The 16,592-nt window shown below is 31.0% G+C and overlaps 2 protein-coding genes across 4 annotated transcripts; both read left to right on the plus strand.

Annotated features, from left to right (window-relative positions):
- The first annotated feature begins 4 nt into the window (after positions 1–4).
- Positions 5–5,311, plus strand: LOC110668509 (uncharacterized). Of its 2 annotated transcripts, none has more exons than XM_021829777.2 (8): positions 5–260; positions 1,211–1,334; positions 1,507–1,934; positions 2,055–2,107; positions 2,465–2,502; positions 3,104–3,533; positions 4,208–4,495; positions 5,015–5,311. In XM_021829777.2, the coding sequence occupies exons 2-7, from the start codon at positions 1,264–1,266 to the stop codon at positions 4,424–4,426; spliced, it is 1,239 nt and encodes a 412-aa protein (XP_021685469.2). In that variant the 5' UTR covers positions 5–260; positions 1,211–1,263; the 3' UTR covers positions 4,427–4,495; positions 5,015–5,311. The 2 variants fall into 2 exon arrangements, with proteins under 2 accessions (XP_021685469.2, XP_021685470.2); XM_021829778.2 differs by having other exon boundaries at positions 1,217–1,334.
- A 6,852-nt stretch (positions 5,312–12,163) lies between these two features.
- On the plus strand, positions 12,164–14,475 carry LOC110668539 (agamous-like MADS-box protein TM6). 2 transcript variants are annotated; one of them, XM_021829841.2, is made up of 7 exons: positions 12,166–12,547; positions 12,669–12,735; positions 12,825–12,886; positions 12,984–13,083; positions 13,688–13,729; positions 13,833–13,877; positions 13,973–14,475. In XM_021829841.2, exons 1-7 carry the CDS (start codon positions 12,360–12,362, stop codon positions 14,150–14,152), a joined length of 684 nt encoding a protein of 227 aa, XP_021685533.1. In that variant the 5' UTR covers positions 12,166–12,359; the 3' UTR covers positions 14,153–14,475. The 2 variants fall into 2 exon arrangements, with proteins under 2 accessions (XP_057994567.1, XP_021685533.1); XM_058138584.1 differs by lacking the exon at positions 13,688–13,729 and having other exon boundaries at positions 12,164–12,547.
- The last annotated feature ends 2,117 nt before the right edge of the window (positions 14,476–16,592 follow it).

The raw sequence follows: 16,592 nt of genomic DNA on the forward strand, positions 1-16,592 counted from the left end.
TCCAAATAGTAGGGCACCGTTTATCTTCTACGGTTTAGCCACCGCATTCTCCAGTCTCTCAAGCCTCAGTGTAACGGACTCCCATCTCCTTCCACTTTTTATCTTATCTTCCTAACACACGGTACCGTTTAGTTTGTACCCTATCGCCGTTCTCCGCTTCCAGCCGTCGAACTACAGCTTCGCTACTACCTCAACGGCGACCGAATCACTACTCCAGCCTCCTTCATCTCCTTCATTACTCCCCGCTCTCCACTGCAGAGGTTAACCCTTTCCTAACTTCTCTCTTTTCCTATTCTCTTTTCCTACTCAGCTCGATCTTGAGCAATGTAGCTTAAGCTCTTCTTATTTAAATTTTGTTAAATTCGAATAGTATTCTGATTGGGTTTGTCTTCACCTTGCTTCTGGTCGAGTTTGAGCTCATTTCATTCGATTAGACAAGTCAAATTCATAATTATTTCAAAACATTAGAAAATTTAATACAGAAATTTCTATAAATTGGACAATTTTAGTAGTCATTTACTTATGAAGTAGTCTGTTTAGTTATGTTGTGCGTAATAGCATTTGTAATCTTGGAAACCATATTATAAATGATTGGGTTAGCTTACTAATACAGTTTACGGTATTAAAAAAGGACGAAAAAAAAGCAAGTTAATCAAGTGTAGTATAAATGATCTGAAGTAACTTTATCTATTAATTTCTGTAAAGAAATGTATAAAGCAAACTTCACAATGAAAATATCGGTTTGGTAAGTGTATGAATCAATTTATTTACTAGCTTCCAATGCCTGTTCAATAGCCTATCGACAATCTAGATCATGAGTCTGTTGATGAGTTAGCTTATGAATCTATAAATGAGTTGGTAAGGTTAAACGAGATGACTAACAATTAGCTCAATTTGCTTCTGTATAAGACTGTTAGAAATAGACTTGAGCTTGTGTCATTAAACATAATGAATGAGTTCAAATGAGCATTTACAAATAGGTTCAAGCAAGCGACTTGATTTTGGCTTATTAGCCTTAACAAACAAGGTTAGCAAACCTTTGTTGAGCTATGCTCTAAGTAGCTGACAAGCTGCTCAGACTATTTGCAGTTTTTAGTGAACCTTGATTTGTTATGTTTTAGTGAAGTCCTTGGGAAATGGGAACAGGTAGTTGTATTTTTCCTTTGAATTTGTTGTTCTTTTTGGTTTATATAATTCATCAACTTCTCAGGTACAGAAAACTGTGGATTTATTAGTATCATCTGTATTCAAAGAACAGTTCAGATGATGGTCTATCCAGTTTGTTCATTTCACTTACAAAATTGTTTGGAGGGCTTCACTCAATTGACATTCTGGTGAGTTAGAGCACAGAAAGAAAATGAAGTTATTTACATAGGCTTGCAGTAAGGATAATTACAGATGCTTGTAATACACAGTTTGAAAGAATTCTTCCAATTAAGAAAATGGTTATGAAATCTGGATCTTTCTGTAAAAATTATGAACAAAGTTTATGTCACCATTTGTCAGGCGATTGTCTGTTACATATCCATCCAGCAAGCATGTTCCAAACACTGTTTTCTTGCCAACTCTGGGTTATGTGGTGGAATACGCAAATTTCCAAGCAAATATGGTACGGTCAAATTATCAAACATCTGTTACAAAAAGAGTATGTCCCTCTTATGCTTCTTTCAATTCCTTATCAAGAGTTCACCATCGTGGAGCATTGCAAATCAGTGTTAATGCTGAGGAAGCATCAAGTTTTGGCAAGCATTGCCGGTTAAAACTTAGTCAGGATTCTGCTGAGACTGAAACTTTGAATGAGGAGCTTCTGCTGGACAATTACTGTGACTGTTCCAAAAATCCCAGTGACAATAATGAAAGGAAAAAATGCAGAAAGAGAAAACATGGTAATAAGGGGAAGGTACCGTGGAACAAAGGCAGAAAACATACTGCAGGTAACTCCCTTTTGAATGTAAATTAATTAATAATCCACTTGTATTAGTTATATGGCCGATTAATTCTATTTGTAATTTCTATTTGTGTATTATATGGATTTAATTTTCAATATTTTGTAGAGACTCGTGCACTTATCAAGCGGAGAACAATAGAGGCCTTGAGAGATCCCCAGGTGAAGTCATGTAAGAACTCGTTAGTTTTTTGGCATAATGAAGGTTTTAGGTAGGCATTTTTAGAATGGTGAGGGTTCATACCATCTGGCATAACTGCACATTTTTTTTTTTCCATATTTAAAGTCTTCATTGATGTATATGGTCGATGTTTATAGGAGCTTTTGGAATAGTAAGTGAAAATTCATGTACTTACCAGAGAAAATACAAACCTTTCATGTCATTTTCCTGCTTTAATAAATCTTTACTTGCCATGGATTCATAAACACTGCCTATAGATATCCTACTCTTTTTTTAACTCTTCTTTTCCCTCCTCTAAAATCTTCATTATTTCCTTCCTGTACAACTTTCACTTTCAGGTTAGAAAGAAGATGTCAGAACATCCTCGTGCCCATAGGTAATCTTTAAATGATCTAGTCACTCCCTTCAAAGTTCTGTCAAATAGAATATTATTAAGTTTAGTATATGGATTATGGAAAAATAGTATTATGAAACACACAGGATTATTATTAAGCATTCAAATTTCAAATCTTTAATCATAGTTGGGATCAGTCATGCAGTAGTTTTACCACCAAGCATAAAATAATTATATTCAAGTATATAAGCACATTGTGTCAACATATGCTAGGAAGATACAGAGATAAAGGCCACGACATGAATCTTAGAATAATGACTGTAAGTAGGGAAATAACTGGCTATTTGTCATGCAAGATTCACTCAGTTGAAGTTGTTTACAATACAATGGTTTGTTTTAGATTAAATCAACTGATAATGATCATCAGCAAATAATTTCATGTGACCTGCTCTTATGATTGTTAAGCATATTAGTCAGCAAACATTTCTTCTGGTTAATAGAGGATAAATTTTTTAAATATCAGGCATCTTAGCTATAAGTTTTTAGGTCTTTAGCCTGAATATTTGAGTTGCTACAGTCATACTAATATGTCATAATTTATTTAGACGATGAAAATCACAATTCAAAACATATTCTATTGCAGTGATGAGATCAAGGAAAAAATAGGTTTTTCACTTAGACGGCTTTGGGGCAAGCGTTTGAAATGGAAGAAACTAAGAGAGAAGTTCTTCCTGTCATGGACTAAAAGCATAGCAGAAGAAGCTCGGAAAGGAGGCATTGACCAAAAGGAGCTAGATTGGGATAGCTATGACAAGATAAAAGAAGAAATAACTCTACAACAGCTTCAGTGTGCCGAGGACAAGGAAAAGGCAAGGGAGCTAGCAAAGATAACAGCTGAGAGAGCAGCACAGGCAAAAGCAGAAAAGTTAGCAAGGCTTGCTCAGAAGAGAAAAGAGCGAGAAGAGAAAAAAAAAGAAAGAGAAACAAAGAAAAAGGCTTCCAGAAAATCAAAGAAGAAAGCAAATAAGCTGTCAGTTGTCCAGGAGTTGACACTTCAACAGAGATTAACAAAGGTAACTTAAAGGATAACACAAATATAAACCCCATCATTTTAACAAATACTACAGATCATTGATTCAAGAGTGTTAAGTGATTGAAAATGAGTTTTGATTTCTAATAACTATCTATGAAATCAAAACTGGAAGTTAAATTTTATTCAGTTTTGAGCAGATTTTTCAAGGTCCATTTTGCAATAACATACTCTGTTACACGTTAGTATTGATTTAACTAGCATAAGATGGCTTTATGTTTTAAAAAAAGAAGAAGAAGAAGAAGACTAGTGATGTTCTGTTCTTAAGCCAATCAGGCAATTTTCTCTTCTTAATGATTCTTTTTTTCTTTCTGCAGTAGCTTAATTTTAAAGAAGCAATGGTGGGAATCTGACAAGATGGATTCTTATCTTGGAGCTAGTTCTTGTCAGATCTTTAATAAAACAAACTATCATCATAACCACCCTGTTAATTTCTTGTCTTTAACCCTCTGGTGTATCCTGCTGAAAATAAATGGTTCAAGAAAGTCTAATGATCCGATGATATTTTCTTTCTTGGTATGTTTGAAATGAATGAAGCATTTCATGCATGACAAAGCTATGCTCAATAAATCTGCACATCTATCAGGTTTCATATAAATTTCATTCTTATCCAATGTTGTTTTGTTGTAACAATGCCTTAAATTGTCTTTTACATAGATTCGCAAAAAGAAACCCATAAAGGTGATTACTCAAGGAGAGGCATCGATTTCCCATAGTCCAGCTTGGAAGAAATTGGATGTGGCACTTGTGAAGAGAGAAAAAGTTCAAAGAGAAGTTTCACTCGCAGATCAGATCCAAGCTGCCAAAAACAAAAGAACTGAACCCATGGCAAGGGAAGCATTGGCAGAATCATCTACTGATCATTTTTTCCCATGAAGATCACTAGAGTATTCCTGAATTGCATTATTTGCGGCAACATCAAACATGACTGGTATTGACTGAAAGGTGTGAATTACTGGCTAGCCAACCTTACTATGATCACTTGTGCAATTGAACAAATTTTAGATGACGTGCAGTGACTTGAAATGGATGAAATCTTGGACTACACAAAATATCGACTGAAATATATATAGATTCCAATTTCTTTAAATAGTGTTTATCAGTCTCTTGCTCTCTCTTATGAGTTTTTCAATTTTGGGAATTTGGTAGACATTCAAATGGACTTTCACATCTAAAAAATTTGTTGGAATTTTTGGGTTCTGAGAAATGCTCAGTCAATGAGCTTTTCAAAATTGTGAATTTGGGATTTATGCATATGTTGATATAGCTGCTGAATAGGCACCATGTTTTCCATCTGCTTCTGTTAGAACTTAATTTTAATAAGTTGAAATTTCATTTTCAACCTGGAAATCAGTGCAGATTTTACTGAAACTTCATTAGTCTGTTTATAAATTTTCAATTAGTTTGTTACTTACTAAGTTCTATATATTGTCTTAATTGTGGAACTGTCACATCTAATTGCAGGCAAAACAAGGTCAGTCGGGCAACATACCCATTATGAAATTAGATTCCAAGTGCCAACAAAGTTCATTAACCACTTTAGAAGAAAAATATTTGAAGAAACAATTTTCCAGCAGTGTCTGATCACCTAGTGCCTGCAGGGATGAATTATTGAACATGTCCGAGACATTGCAGGGAGAGTGGTTTTTTGGGACTGGGGGATGATTTCATATTCGTATACAGTCAAGTTAGTGTAACAGGGTACCATGCAATGGTTCCTTTTTATTATTATTATTATTATTATTATTATTATTATTATTATTATTATTATTAAGTTGTGTAACACCTTTGCTCTGCTTGGTTTCCGTCTTGATAGATTTTCACAGCTTTCCTGGAAATTTTCAAGCTTTGTAGTGTGCTACCCCTTTGCATGATTTCAGTCTCGATAGATGTTCATGGTTTTCCTGGAAATTATTACATTTTCACTTGCTAGGCGTCAAATGGTAAAGACTCTGAAAATGACTTTAAATTGGAGAACTCTAAAGGCAGGGACAATAGAAGTCGTGGAATTTGGAAGATTATCATCTGCTTTTAGTGCACAAGAAAATAATGCTCCCAACATACATACGTGTGGATCTTCCATAAATTATAGAAAATGGACTTTACATTTATGTGAATAAAAGAGTTTCTATCGAGTGCATGTAGCTTGAAACGGCTTCATCATCTGCATGTCCATTTTTTTTCATGTACTTGGAAGAACAAACATTAATGGTGTTGGGAGAATAGGAAAATCAGATATAGGGAGCAGAGAGGATTTGGAAACCCGACAATTTTTGTCTTCTGGATTTGCAAACTCTCTCTATGGACTCAATTTTTCTTATTTTTAATTAATATAAGTTTTCATTTTAATTTTAAAGACAGTTTTTTTTCCCTCCGATAGATGCTTTATTCATATTAATGATAATACATGACCCAGACACAAGAGCCTGAAATAAGGCCTAATCAGCGGGCATAAAATTACTGGAGCCCAAGCTCACATAACAACACCAAGCCCATGAAAAAAAATAAAAAAAGAGCCCACACCCTTCACATCGAAGATGAGCGGCCGCTGGTAAGGAGAAGCGTTGCCACCAACGCCAGTAAGCCATCATCAGGGATCTAAAAGCACTGAGGAGAACTGAAAATCCAAGCCAGGCAGTATTTGGAATAAAGGAACCTTAGAAAAATCATCCCCAGTCAGTGAGCCAAACTGTTAGAATTATGAGTCAAACTGTTAGAATTATGACTCAAAATTCTAGTGGGATTTGAAAAGATATTTTCCTAATTTGAGTTAAAAAAATATTCCTCAATTGGATATTTTCTATATTGAGTAGAACTCTTATTTTGATGTTATTTCTAAATTAAGTGAGACTCCTAATCAGAGTAAGATTGAGAGAATTAACACTATAAATAGAACAATGGTGGAAAAGGTTATTTGGCTTTCAGCTTATGGAGTGAGGCTATTGCCCATTGTAGAGAGGGGTTTTGCTAATTGCTGAGGATTTGGCTCTGCCCATTACAGTGGAGAGAGGCTTCGGTCTAAGGTAGAGTAAGGACATATAATTCAAGAGTAAGAGGGCTCTTGCCCATATAGTTGAAGGCACTTTTGTGGTGTAGTGTTGTAATAGTAAATATATTGGGTTATGTCTAGAGAAGACTGAGAGAGACTAACTAATATATTTAGTATGAGTAGTTTGATATTATATAAGTTCTCTTGGGTGTAATTGGGTTGATGGATAGTATAGCTATGAGCTTGTAATGATAATTTATTTATTGATGATAGTGGAAGATAGCATGCTCGTGTATGTAGCCCTATATTGAGAGAGTGAATTAAGTAAATATTTTTGTTTTGTGTGTTCGCTTTATTTCTTTGCAGTTTACACGCTTCTACAGTGCACAACAAATTAGTATTAGAGCATGGGGATGATCTTTGTAAGTTTAGTTGAAGCTGGAGCTGCTGCAACATGTAGAACGTCGCACATGCAATAATGTTGATAGTGGAGAGTTGAATTTAAGGTCAAGCTCTTAATGCAAATTGGTATCAGAGCATGGGATTGAAGAGATTGATGATTTGAAGGGTTCAAGTTCAAGTGTAGAGATATGATAATTGAAGATACTCAAGAATTCGAGGTATGCAATGGTTGATGGATTTTGAGTCAAGGTAGAAATTGTTAGAATTATAACTCAAAATCCTAGTGGGATTTGGAGAGATATTTTCCTAATTTGAGTTGAAGAAATATTCTTAATTGGGTGGATGTATATTTCCTATATTGAGTAGAACTCTTATTTTAGTATTATTTCTAAATTAAGCGAGACTCCTAATTAGATTAAGATTGAGAGAATTAACACTATAAATAGAATAATGGTGGAAAAGGTTACTTGGCTTTCAGCTCATGGAGTAAGGCTATTGCCCATTGTAGAGAGGAGCATTGCCAGGATTTGGCTCTGCCCATTGATGAGGGGCACTTGCCTATTGCAGTAGAGAGATGCGTAAGAAATTCTTATCCATTGGTGACAGGTAGTGGAGAGCAATTTTCCGTAATCGAAAAATCGAACCAAACCGATTCAATTATGTTCAATTAGTTCGATTTTAAAATTCAATCGGTTCGGTTCGGTTTATAATTTTGATAATTTCGATTAATCGGTTCGGTTCGGTTATTTTCATAAAAAAATCAAAAAAATCAAAACGAACCGAAATTATTAATATATATAGGAAATCAAAGAAGATCGAACCAAACCGAATCGAACCGAATTGAAATCAAAGAAAATCGAACAGAACCTTAAGATTTTTTTAGTTTTGATTTCTATTTTTTTTTGGTTTTTATGTTTTATTATTTAGATTTAATGTTAAAAATATGAAATTTTATAAATTTCTGTTTGATCGGTTTAAAATCGAACCGATATTTATCGGTTCGATTCGCTTCGATTTTATCTTATTAATCGGTTTGGTTAGGTTTTTAAATTTTTTTGTTTTCAATTTTATCGGTTCGGTTCGGTTCGAAATCGAACCGACCATTAACACACTCCTAATGAGAGGATTCTTGCTCATATAGTTGAATACACCATTTGTGATGTAGTGTTGTAATAATAAATATATTTATTTATATCTAAAGGAGATTGAGAGGGACTAACTAATATATTTACTATGAGTATTTTGATGTTATATAGGTTCTCTTGGGTGTAATTGGATTGATGGATAGTATAGCTATGAGCTTGTAATGATGATTTATTTATTAATGATAATGAAAGATGACATACTCGTATATATAGCCCTATGTTAAGAGGGTGAATCACGTAAATATTATTATTTTATATATTTACTTCATTTTTTTTTTCAGTTTACACGTTTTTATAATACAGGATACAAACCTTGAGCCCCATCAGACTAAAAGGAACGCACCAAGCCGTGGAGGTGCCAGGGATTCGAAAAAGGAGGAGCTGACGTAGAGATCTTAGGCATTCATTTTGGCTTTTAAGAGTCAACCACTGCAATGATGGGTGGGGACTTCAGAGATTTTGCCAACAATGAACCCTCCAAAGGCAAACAAAAGAAAGAAATAAAACAAATCAAGATTTTCTCTGTCTAGTAAAACTAGAGAGAGAGAAAAAAAAAAAGAATAAGAGAAGTTTTTTCATTGTGAGGAGCATATATTTATGATTGGGCATAATTTTATTTTTTTATCAAGTAAAGTCAATATATATCCGAATTTTAAAAATATATGATTAAAAAAAAAACTCATGTTTTTACTCATAAAATTTTCAATTTTAACTAAATTTTTAGGGTTATATCAATATTAAACTCAAACGATCATTTATTTTTGTAAAATGATTGTATTTGCATTGATTTGGATAAATTAAATTTAATTGCTATAATTTAAAAATAAAAAAAAGTGGTTAAAATAAAATTCCAAGGTCTATAAATGATTTTTTTTTCCCGAAAACCTTTTTCTTATGTATAATTTAGCCAAAAGAGAAAAAGCTTGAAGCCTCGAACTTGATTTGATGGTATCTATGCAAGGGAAAATACTGGAAAAGCTGATGGCAAAATCTTGACAAGATCATATTAATAAGATGTCAGAAGTAGCTAGTCCAAGTGGTAAGAGAGAGATGGGACAGCACCAAAGCTAAACAACGTTAATGTCTTCGAACTCATCACTCTCAAGATCATTGACAAGCAACTAGTTAATTACTTGCACCAACATGCAAAGGCTAAGCTTTAGCTGCTACTTAACACTACCTCCTTATAATGCTTGTCTAGCTATCTGTCGACAGGTCTGCATTGGTAATTTCATTGCTTGCCTTAAAAAAGCCTTGAGTAGATGCAGATGAGTGATCGCAAAGCCTTTGTGAGTTTCACATGAGATCTTCAAGCGTATCACAATCTTTTCTCTATTTTATTTGTTGTCAAAATTCATTTCATTAATGAGAATCATAAAAATACAACAGAAATTTTGCCCTCTACCTAAATAGAGATGTAGCCGCATAACAATTAAATATGAAAAAAATAAAATAAAATAAAATAAAAAATAAATATTTAAACATACAAAAAGTTTACACATAAATAATTTCATTAATAATCTCTCAATTTAAGTGATTATATTAGTATTATCTCTAAATTTCAATTTGAATAAAAAAAATTCTTAAATTTCAATTTCATTGTCACTAAAATCCTTGTGACTTGTTATTAAAGTTTAAAGTTAAATTTTACTCATCATTTGTCAACTTAAATAGATTTATTGTAATCGTCTCTCAATTTTATGACTAATTTAAAATTCTAAATCTTCATTTATTTTTGATTAATTGAAAATAAAATCATACTTTTAGAAATAGATTAATATTTTTATACATATTTACAATTAATTGTTTAATTTATTATATAAAAATATTATTTTTACATATATTTTTTTAAGTCGGTTTTAGGTTGATATCTAAAAGATTTACGTCTAATTTATCTTAATTGTTTTAGTTTTATTTTAATGTAAGAAAAAAAATTAATAACGTATAATTATTTTACTTTATTTTTAAAATATTTAAACTCTAATTAAGTATGAATGATTTTTTTGATATAGGTTGACATTGTATATAGTTTTTGTCTTTATTTCTTAAATTAGCAAAATAATATATCTAATCTTAATTATTATTTAGTACAATTATATAAAAAATATTTATTTATTAAATTAAAGTTTACAAATTTTTATAAGAAAAATTAAAATTGAAAGATGTGTGTGATATATTTATCGAAGTTGAGGAATGATAAGTAAAATTTAATAATAAGTTAACCTGGAAACCCATAATCAGTGTTATTAAATTCGGCTCCGAGATTGACTCAGTAAAGGAACTTGGGTGAATGGGTCAGTGGGTCAATGGTCCAACAAGTGAGTCATTAAAAAGTAATTAAATATATAAAATAATTAAAATTAATTAAATATAACACCTATTAATATAAAATAAATATAATTAATTGAATTTTAATTATTTAAAATAAAATTTTAACATTTATTAAGTTATATTTAATAAATTTTAATAGTGTTTTTAAATTTTATATAAAAGTATCTAAGTAATATAATGCATGAAAATTTTTATAAATATATAATTCTCTTTTCAATATTTATGAAATATTAAATTTATATTAAAAAATGAATACATTAAAATAAAAAACACATAGTTACGAAGTTAACTCTATTGATTTTAATTTTAAAGATTTTTTATGATATTTTGAGTTTGATTTTTTATATCAAAAATAAAAATAAAAAATAAAAAAGAGATATTTTATTGAATAATTGAACTTGTTGGATCAATCAGGTCACACCGATTCACCGGTTCAACTGTTAAGTCAATCGGGTCATGTCAGGTTGCTTCCTTATCTAGTTTAATTACAAATTCAGACAGGTTTGAGAACTGGTTTAATGGTTCAATTTGGCCAATTCATTCAAAGTTTAATAACTATGCCCGTAATAACATATTACAGGAATGATACTCAAATTGAAACTCAGGGATTTGTATGATTCATTCAAAGTTTAATAACTATGCCCGTAATAACATATTACAGGAATGATACTCAAATTGAAACTCAGGGATTTGTATGATTCAAATTAAAGTTGAGAGTTGAGGTACTACAAGTGAAATTAACTTGAAAGAAAGAATAATAAAGACTCTCTCCTGGACAAAAGGAATCTGCCTTAAGCTTTCATGCTTGCATACCCAGCTTCTACTACCATTGTCATGGTTGGAGTTGTGCATCACACATCTATTCTCCACCGACCACGGGTGGAGCTTTCCATCTTAGATTTACATTTCATAAGCTTTTGCAAGACTCCTCCATCCCTTAAAAGCCAAAGATCTTCAATAGAACCACAGTTGATGAAAAAAAAAAAAGCTCAAAAGTCTATGAGATGAAAAATAATCTCACCTAAAACACTAGAAGAGCAGAATTTCAGATCTAGTCTAAAATCCAGAGGGAGGACAAAATCAAAATGAAATAGGGAGAAAGTGGAAGAAAAAATGTAAGGAGAAAAGGCAAAATAAAATGAAAGGAGAAAAAAATTTTAGCTAATTATATGCTAAGAAGAGCTTTGATTTTTAGTACTCTATAAGATATAACTGTTTACCTTTCTATATTTAAAAAGAGTGAGATTCATAATTTTATATAAAAGGAGCATGTGCTCAAAGAGCACATAATAATTCTTTAAAAATCTTAAAGAGAAACGGAGGAGGGGCTGTTAGCACTCGGCAAGGGATACCTTGCCCCTCTCCTTAGATCTTCTTTTCTTGAGAGTAGCAGATAAAAGACATGTGGGTTAGAGGCTTATTAGAGATTTAAAAACAAAAAAAAGCATACAATCTTATAATAATAAGAAAAATGTCATTTCAAGCTTTGCACTAATAGGATTTTTTCCCTTTAATTATGTGATATTTTGCTCAAATTAAAGGTTATACTAAGAATTATTGGCTCAAAATTGCTTCCAGTATCCATAACATTACACACTTAAAGACAGGTTTAAGGAAAGGCCTTATCAATCGTAAACAGTAAATTGTATTTATGTCCTGTCGTGTTCAGTGCACTTCTCAACGTGACACGTTAACGCCACTAGCCTATGTTCAAACTCTCCATTTGACAAATTTAGCTACCACTCTTAGTTACAAAACAATCCACTTTTGCTCTCCCTCTACCGATATAGAAACCTCTCCTCTTCTTCCTCTTTTTCTTTTCATCTTCTATTCTCTTTCCCCTTCAACAAGGTCTATGCACTTCCACCCTTGTCTCAGATCAGATCTCATCATTTTGTCCAGTGTGTAACTGGAGTTTCATATCAACGGGAAGAAAGAAAACATGGGTCGTGGAAAGATCGAGATCAAGAGGATTGAGAACCCTACTAACAGGCAGGTCACCTACTCCAAGCGAAGAAATGGTCTTTTCAAGAAAGCGCGAGAGCTCACTGTTCTTTGTGATGCTAAAGTTTCTCTTATCATGTTCTCCAATACTGGAAAATTCCATGAGTTCATTAGCCCTACCACAACGTACGTAAATAGATCAAGTTTCCTTAATTTTTTTTTTTTTTGTGTATGTGTGTTTGAGATTATATGGTTTGCAAACTAAATCCTAATGGAGTTTGTGGGCTTTGTGGTTGATAACCTGAAGGACAAAGAATGTGTTTGATCAATACCAGAAGGCTTTGGGGATAGATCTGTGGAAAACGCATTATGAGGTTGAATCTCTGTTTTATTTGCTTGATCTACGAGCTTTATAAAGTTGCTAAATATGGATTATGTGCTCAATGATGAGGATAATTTGCAGAGAATGCAAGAGCACCTAAGAAAGCTAAGAGAGAAGAATAATAAACTGAGAAGAGAGATTAGGTAATCAACTTCTAAATAAAAGCAAGATATTTTCTTCTTCTTTTGTTCTTTATTTATTTTTTCTTTTTGGCCTCTTTTACAATTGTTGTCCTACCAGGCAAAGGATGGGTGAGGATTTAAATGATCTGAGCATGGATGAGCTGCACGGTCTTGAGCAAAGAATGGCTTCTGCATTGGAGGTAGTACGTGAAAGGAAGGTTAGAATTTAACATATAAATATTTTTCTTTTTTAGATCTCTGGTTTTGGTATTTTCTATTACTTTAACTTAATTATAATGATTAGGGTGCATTGGACTTCTGAAGTTTTAATAATTAGCTGTTTTTAGATTTATTTGTTTTTTTAACATATTCTTGAATTTTTTTGAAGTCAAAAGGTTATTAATGGTGTAAAGAGTAAAAAAGAATAAAAAGAAATCTAGAATGAAATTAATTGGTGAATTGTTCCGTTTAACTTAATTTTGTATAGCACAGCCTTTTCTACTTTTTTTTTTTTTTAATGGCTGATTGATTACTTTAAGTACTTGCATTAATAAGATCAAATCAAGAAATTAAAGGGATTCATATCTTCAGTTAAAAAGCTCAACAGTAAAGCATACGTATATTAACTGTACATGATCATCTTATAGTTTAATTGAGCCTAGCCAATATTATTTTGTTGTTTGGCTTGTGCATTGACATTTATTGAGGTTGCATCATTGCAAAGGATCCCAAATATGGTTCTTAATCTCTTGGATCCTCAATGTTTTTATTGATTATTATTAAGCCAATTAATTATAATAATTTCAAGTTTGTTATGCCCAGTACCATGTGATCAAAACACAGACAGACACCCACAAGAAGAAGGTTAGTGTACAAATCATTACATATAAGATACTTACATCCTTAAACTTGTAATAAATTCTAATGAATTAGCTTTCGGGTTTTTTTTTTTTTTTTTTTTTTGCAGGTTAAAAATTTAGAGGAAAGACATGGAGACCTCGTGCTAGAATATGTAAGAATCTAAATTCCTTTAATAACACATGTATTTTTTTGGTGAAATAAAGGTTTGTAATATTTTCTTCCTTTTTTTTCCATTTGAGATATAAGGAGGCAAAATGTGAGGATCCGCACTGTGGTTTAGTGGATAATGACGGAGATTATGAGTCTGCAATTGCACTTGCAAATGCGGCATCCAACCTCTATGCTTTCCGGCTGCACCACGGCCATCTGGGGACTAACCTTCACCATGGAGGAGGGTTTGGATCCCATGAACTCCGCCTAGCTTAAATGGCTGTATATAGAAGCCATTTAATAATTTCCCTCAATAGACATCTACGTAAACTAATCTAATCTAATATAAAATCTGTTCTACGAAACGCAATATCTAATTGAATAAGATCTTAGCATTCAACTTCAATATACTTTGCTACATATATATGACCTGTATTTGGCCTGAAAGTAGAAATTGCGTTTCAGGGCATGCCCTCTTTGTCTGTGATATATTTAGTTGAAATATTTTTCTTATTATCGTCTCTGATATTTGGAACTTAATGTATTTGGAGAAAGTAATTAATGTCATTTTCAGAATACAAGTTCTCTTGCTTCTTGAATTTAATCTGCAATTGTTGTTGAAAGTCTTTACTGCTATTGATGATGTGGCGGAGAATGAGATGCACACATTAATATATTTAATATAAATAATTAATAGTTTGGCATATCTAATGTGTAATAGGATTAATGCGTAGAATAAGATTTTGAGTTTATTTATGTATTACTCCCTTCGCGCGGTATAAATGGTAATTATATTTAAAATTTTCATGAGAATTAAAAAAATGGTTGAATAATCTCATTTTTATAAAAAGATATTAATAATTTGTTTAATTATCCTTTCTTAGAAGTATGAAAAAATAAATATTAATATGATAAATAATTGGTTTAATTAAGAAGATAGTGATAATATTAATTCTATAAAATTATATAAATATTTATTATATTTTATAAAAATAAAGGATAAAATTAAAAAAAGTTAATTTTTTTAATTTTTTAAATATAATAAATAATTTTAAATAAAATAAAAAATTAAATATAATTATTATTTATGAATGAAAAAAGTAATTTATACTGTGTGATTTGAAATATGATATGCCTATGTAAGTAAATTTGTTTCGTTTTTTTTTTATCATAAAATAAAGTAAAATTTTCTTTTACCCTTTCCATGTTTCGGAAAATGGTATAATAGATGATGGGTAATAACTCTACCGTAAATTTTTTTAGTTGGATGGTAAAATAGAATAGAATGAAATATGAAATTTACGAAAATATCCTTACTTGGTGTTTAATATTATTTGAATAATTAAGTTCTATTTTATTCATGAATAATACTTTGTTGTGACCCACGCGAATAACGTTGATTGACATAAGGCCACTCCATAATAAATTCACTAACTCTCAATGTGTTGCTAACGCGGGCCCTGCACACGGCACCACACTTCGGGCTTATTTTATAATTGAAACGGTGGTTGTGAAAATTATTTTTTTAAATATATTAATTAAAAATATTAAAAAATAATTTAAAATTAAATTTAATAAATTTTAATTTTAAAAATATTAAAATTAATTTTTGAAATTAATTTTTTAATAATATTTAAAATAATATTTTTATTAAAAAAATAATTTTATACCTTAAAACGCGGTACCAACCACTCACTTCCTCATAAGGCAACTAGCGCTCTTTCTATAGTTCATGCGATAAACATGGGTAGGCGACATTAGTCCACTTATTCTTTGGACTTTAAAAAAAAAAAAAGAAGAATCATTTTGTATTTTAAGCACCGAATCCTCCTTTTTATTTATTTATTATTAAACTTTCTAATATAATTTTAATAACTAAACCTCCTTTTTAATATTAATTCAATTCCTAATTCCATTTGTTCTTGAATTAATTTCCAAAATATTTATTTTAAAGTGTATATATTAAAAAAATGTTTGATGAAGTTTTATATATTCTACTATTATCATATAGTGTATATGCATTTTATATATTATTTTAAAAGGTTTTGAGGAGGTTTGAAAATATAAATATATATATATATATATATATTATAAAATAAATTAAAATTAAATAAATGAGAATATAGCTAAAACGTTGCATTTAGTGAACACTTTAAATATTTGATTAGACTACATTCATCATAGATAGGGTTAGAGGAATGGGGACCAAAGGTAGCCTAGCCCACTAGCCCTTTTATAATTTTCTTTTATATATATATATATATATATATAACTAGCCCTTTTAAAATTTTCTTATATATATATAATTATTTTATTTTAATTATTAACTCTAAAAAAATAATTTATATTGTATTATTATGGTGTATGTGATATAAAATATTATAACTATTTATTTCTCATTATATATTTAATAAATTTTTACATTATTCACATCCTTAAAATACTTTTTAGTTTACCAAACCTCTATTATGGTAATTTTGGATTATGTAGTGTTGCTCCTCTCAAATTATATAAACAATGATAGTATTGTTGATATTTTTGGAATCAATTATACATGTACTGTATGAATACATTATTAAGTTTTTCCATTATTTACTGATGGGTCCAATATTTAGACTATAGGTGTATACGCGTCAAATTAGTTGTGAGCTTTGAACGCAAGTAATTAAAGCTCGGCAAGAAAGCGGGCACTCGAATTTGATGGCATTTAATGGTG

Source organism: Hevea brasiliensis, chromosome 16, assembly GCF_030052815.1.
Source record: "Hevea brasiliensis isolate MT/VB/25A 57/8 chromosome 16, ASM3005281v1, whole genome shotgun sequence".
Taxonomy (NCBI): Eukaryota; Viridiplantae; Streptophyta; class Magnoliopsida; order Malpighiales; family Euphorbiaceae; genus Hevea; species Hevea brasiliensis.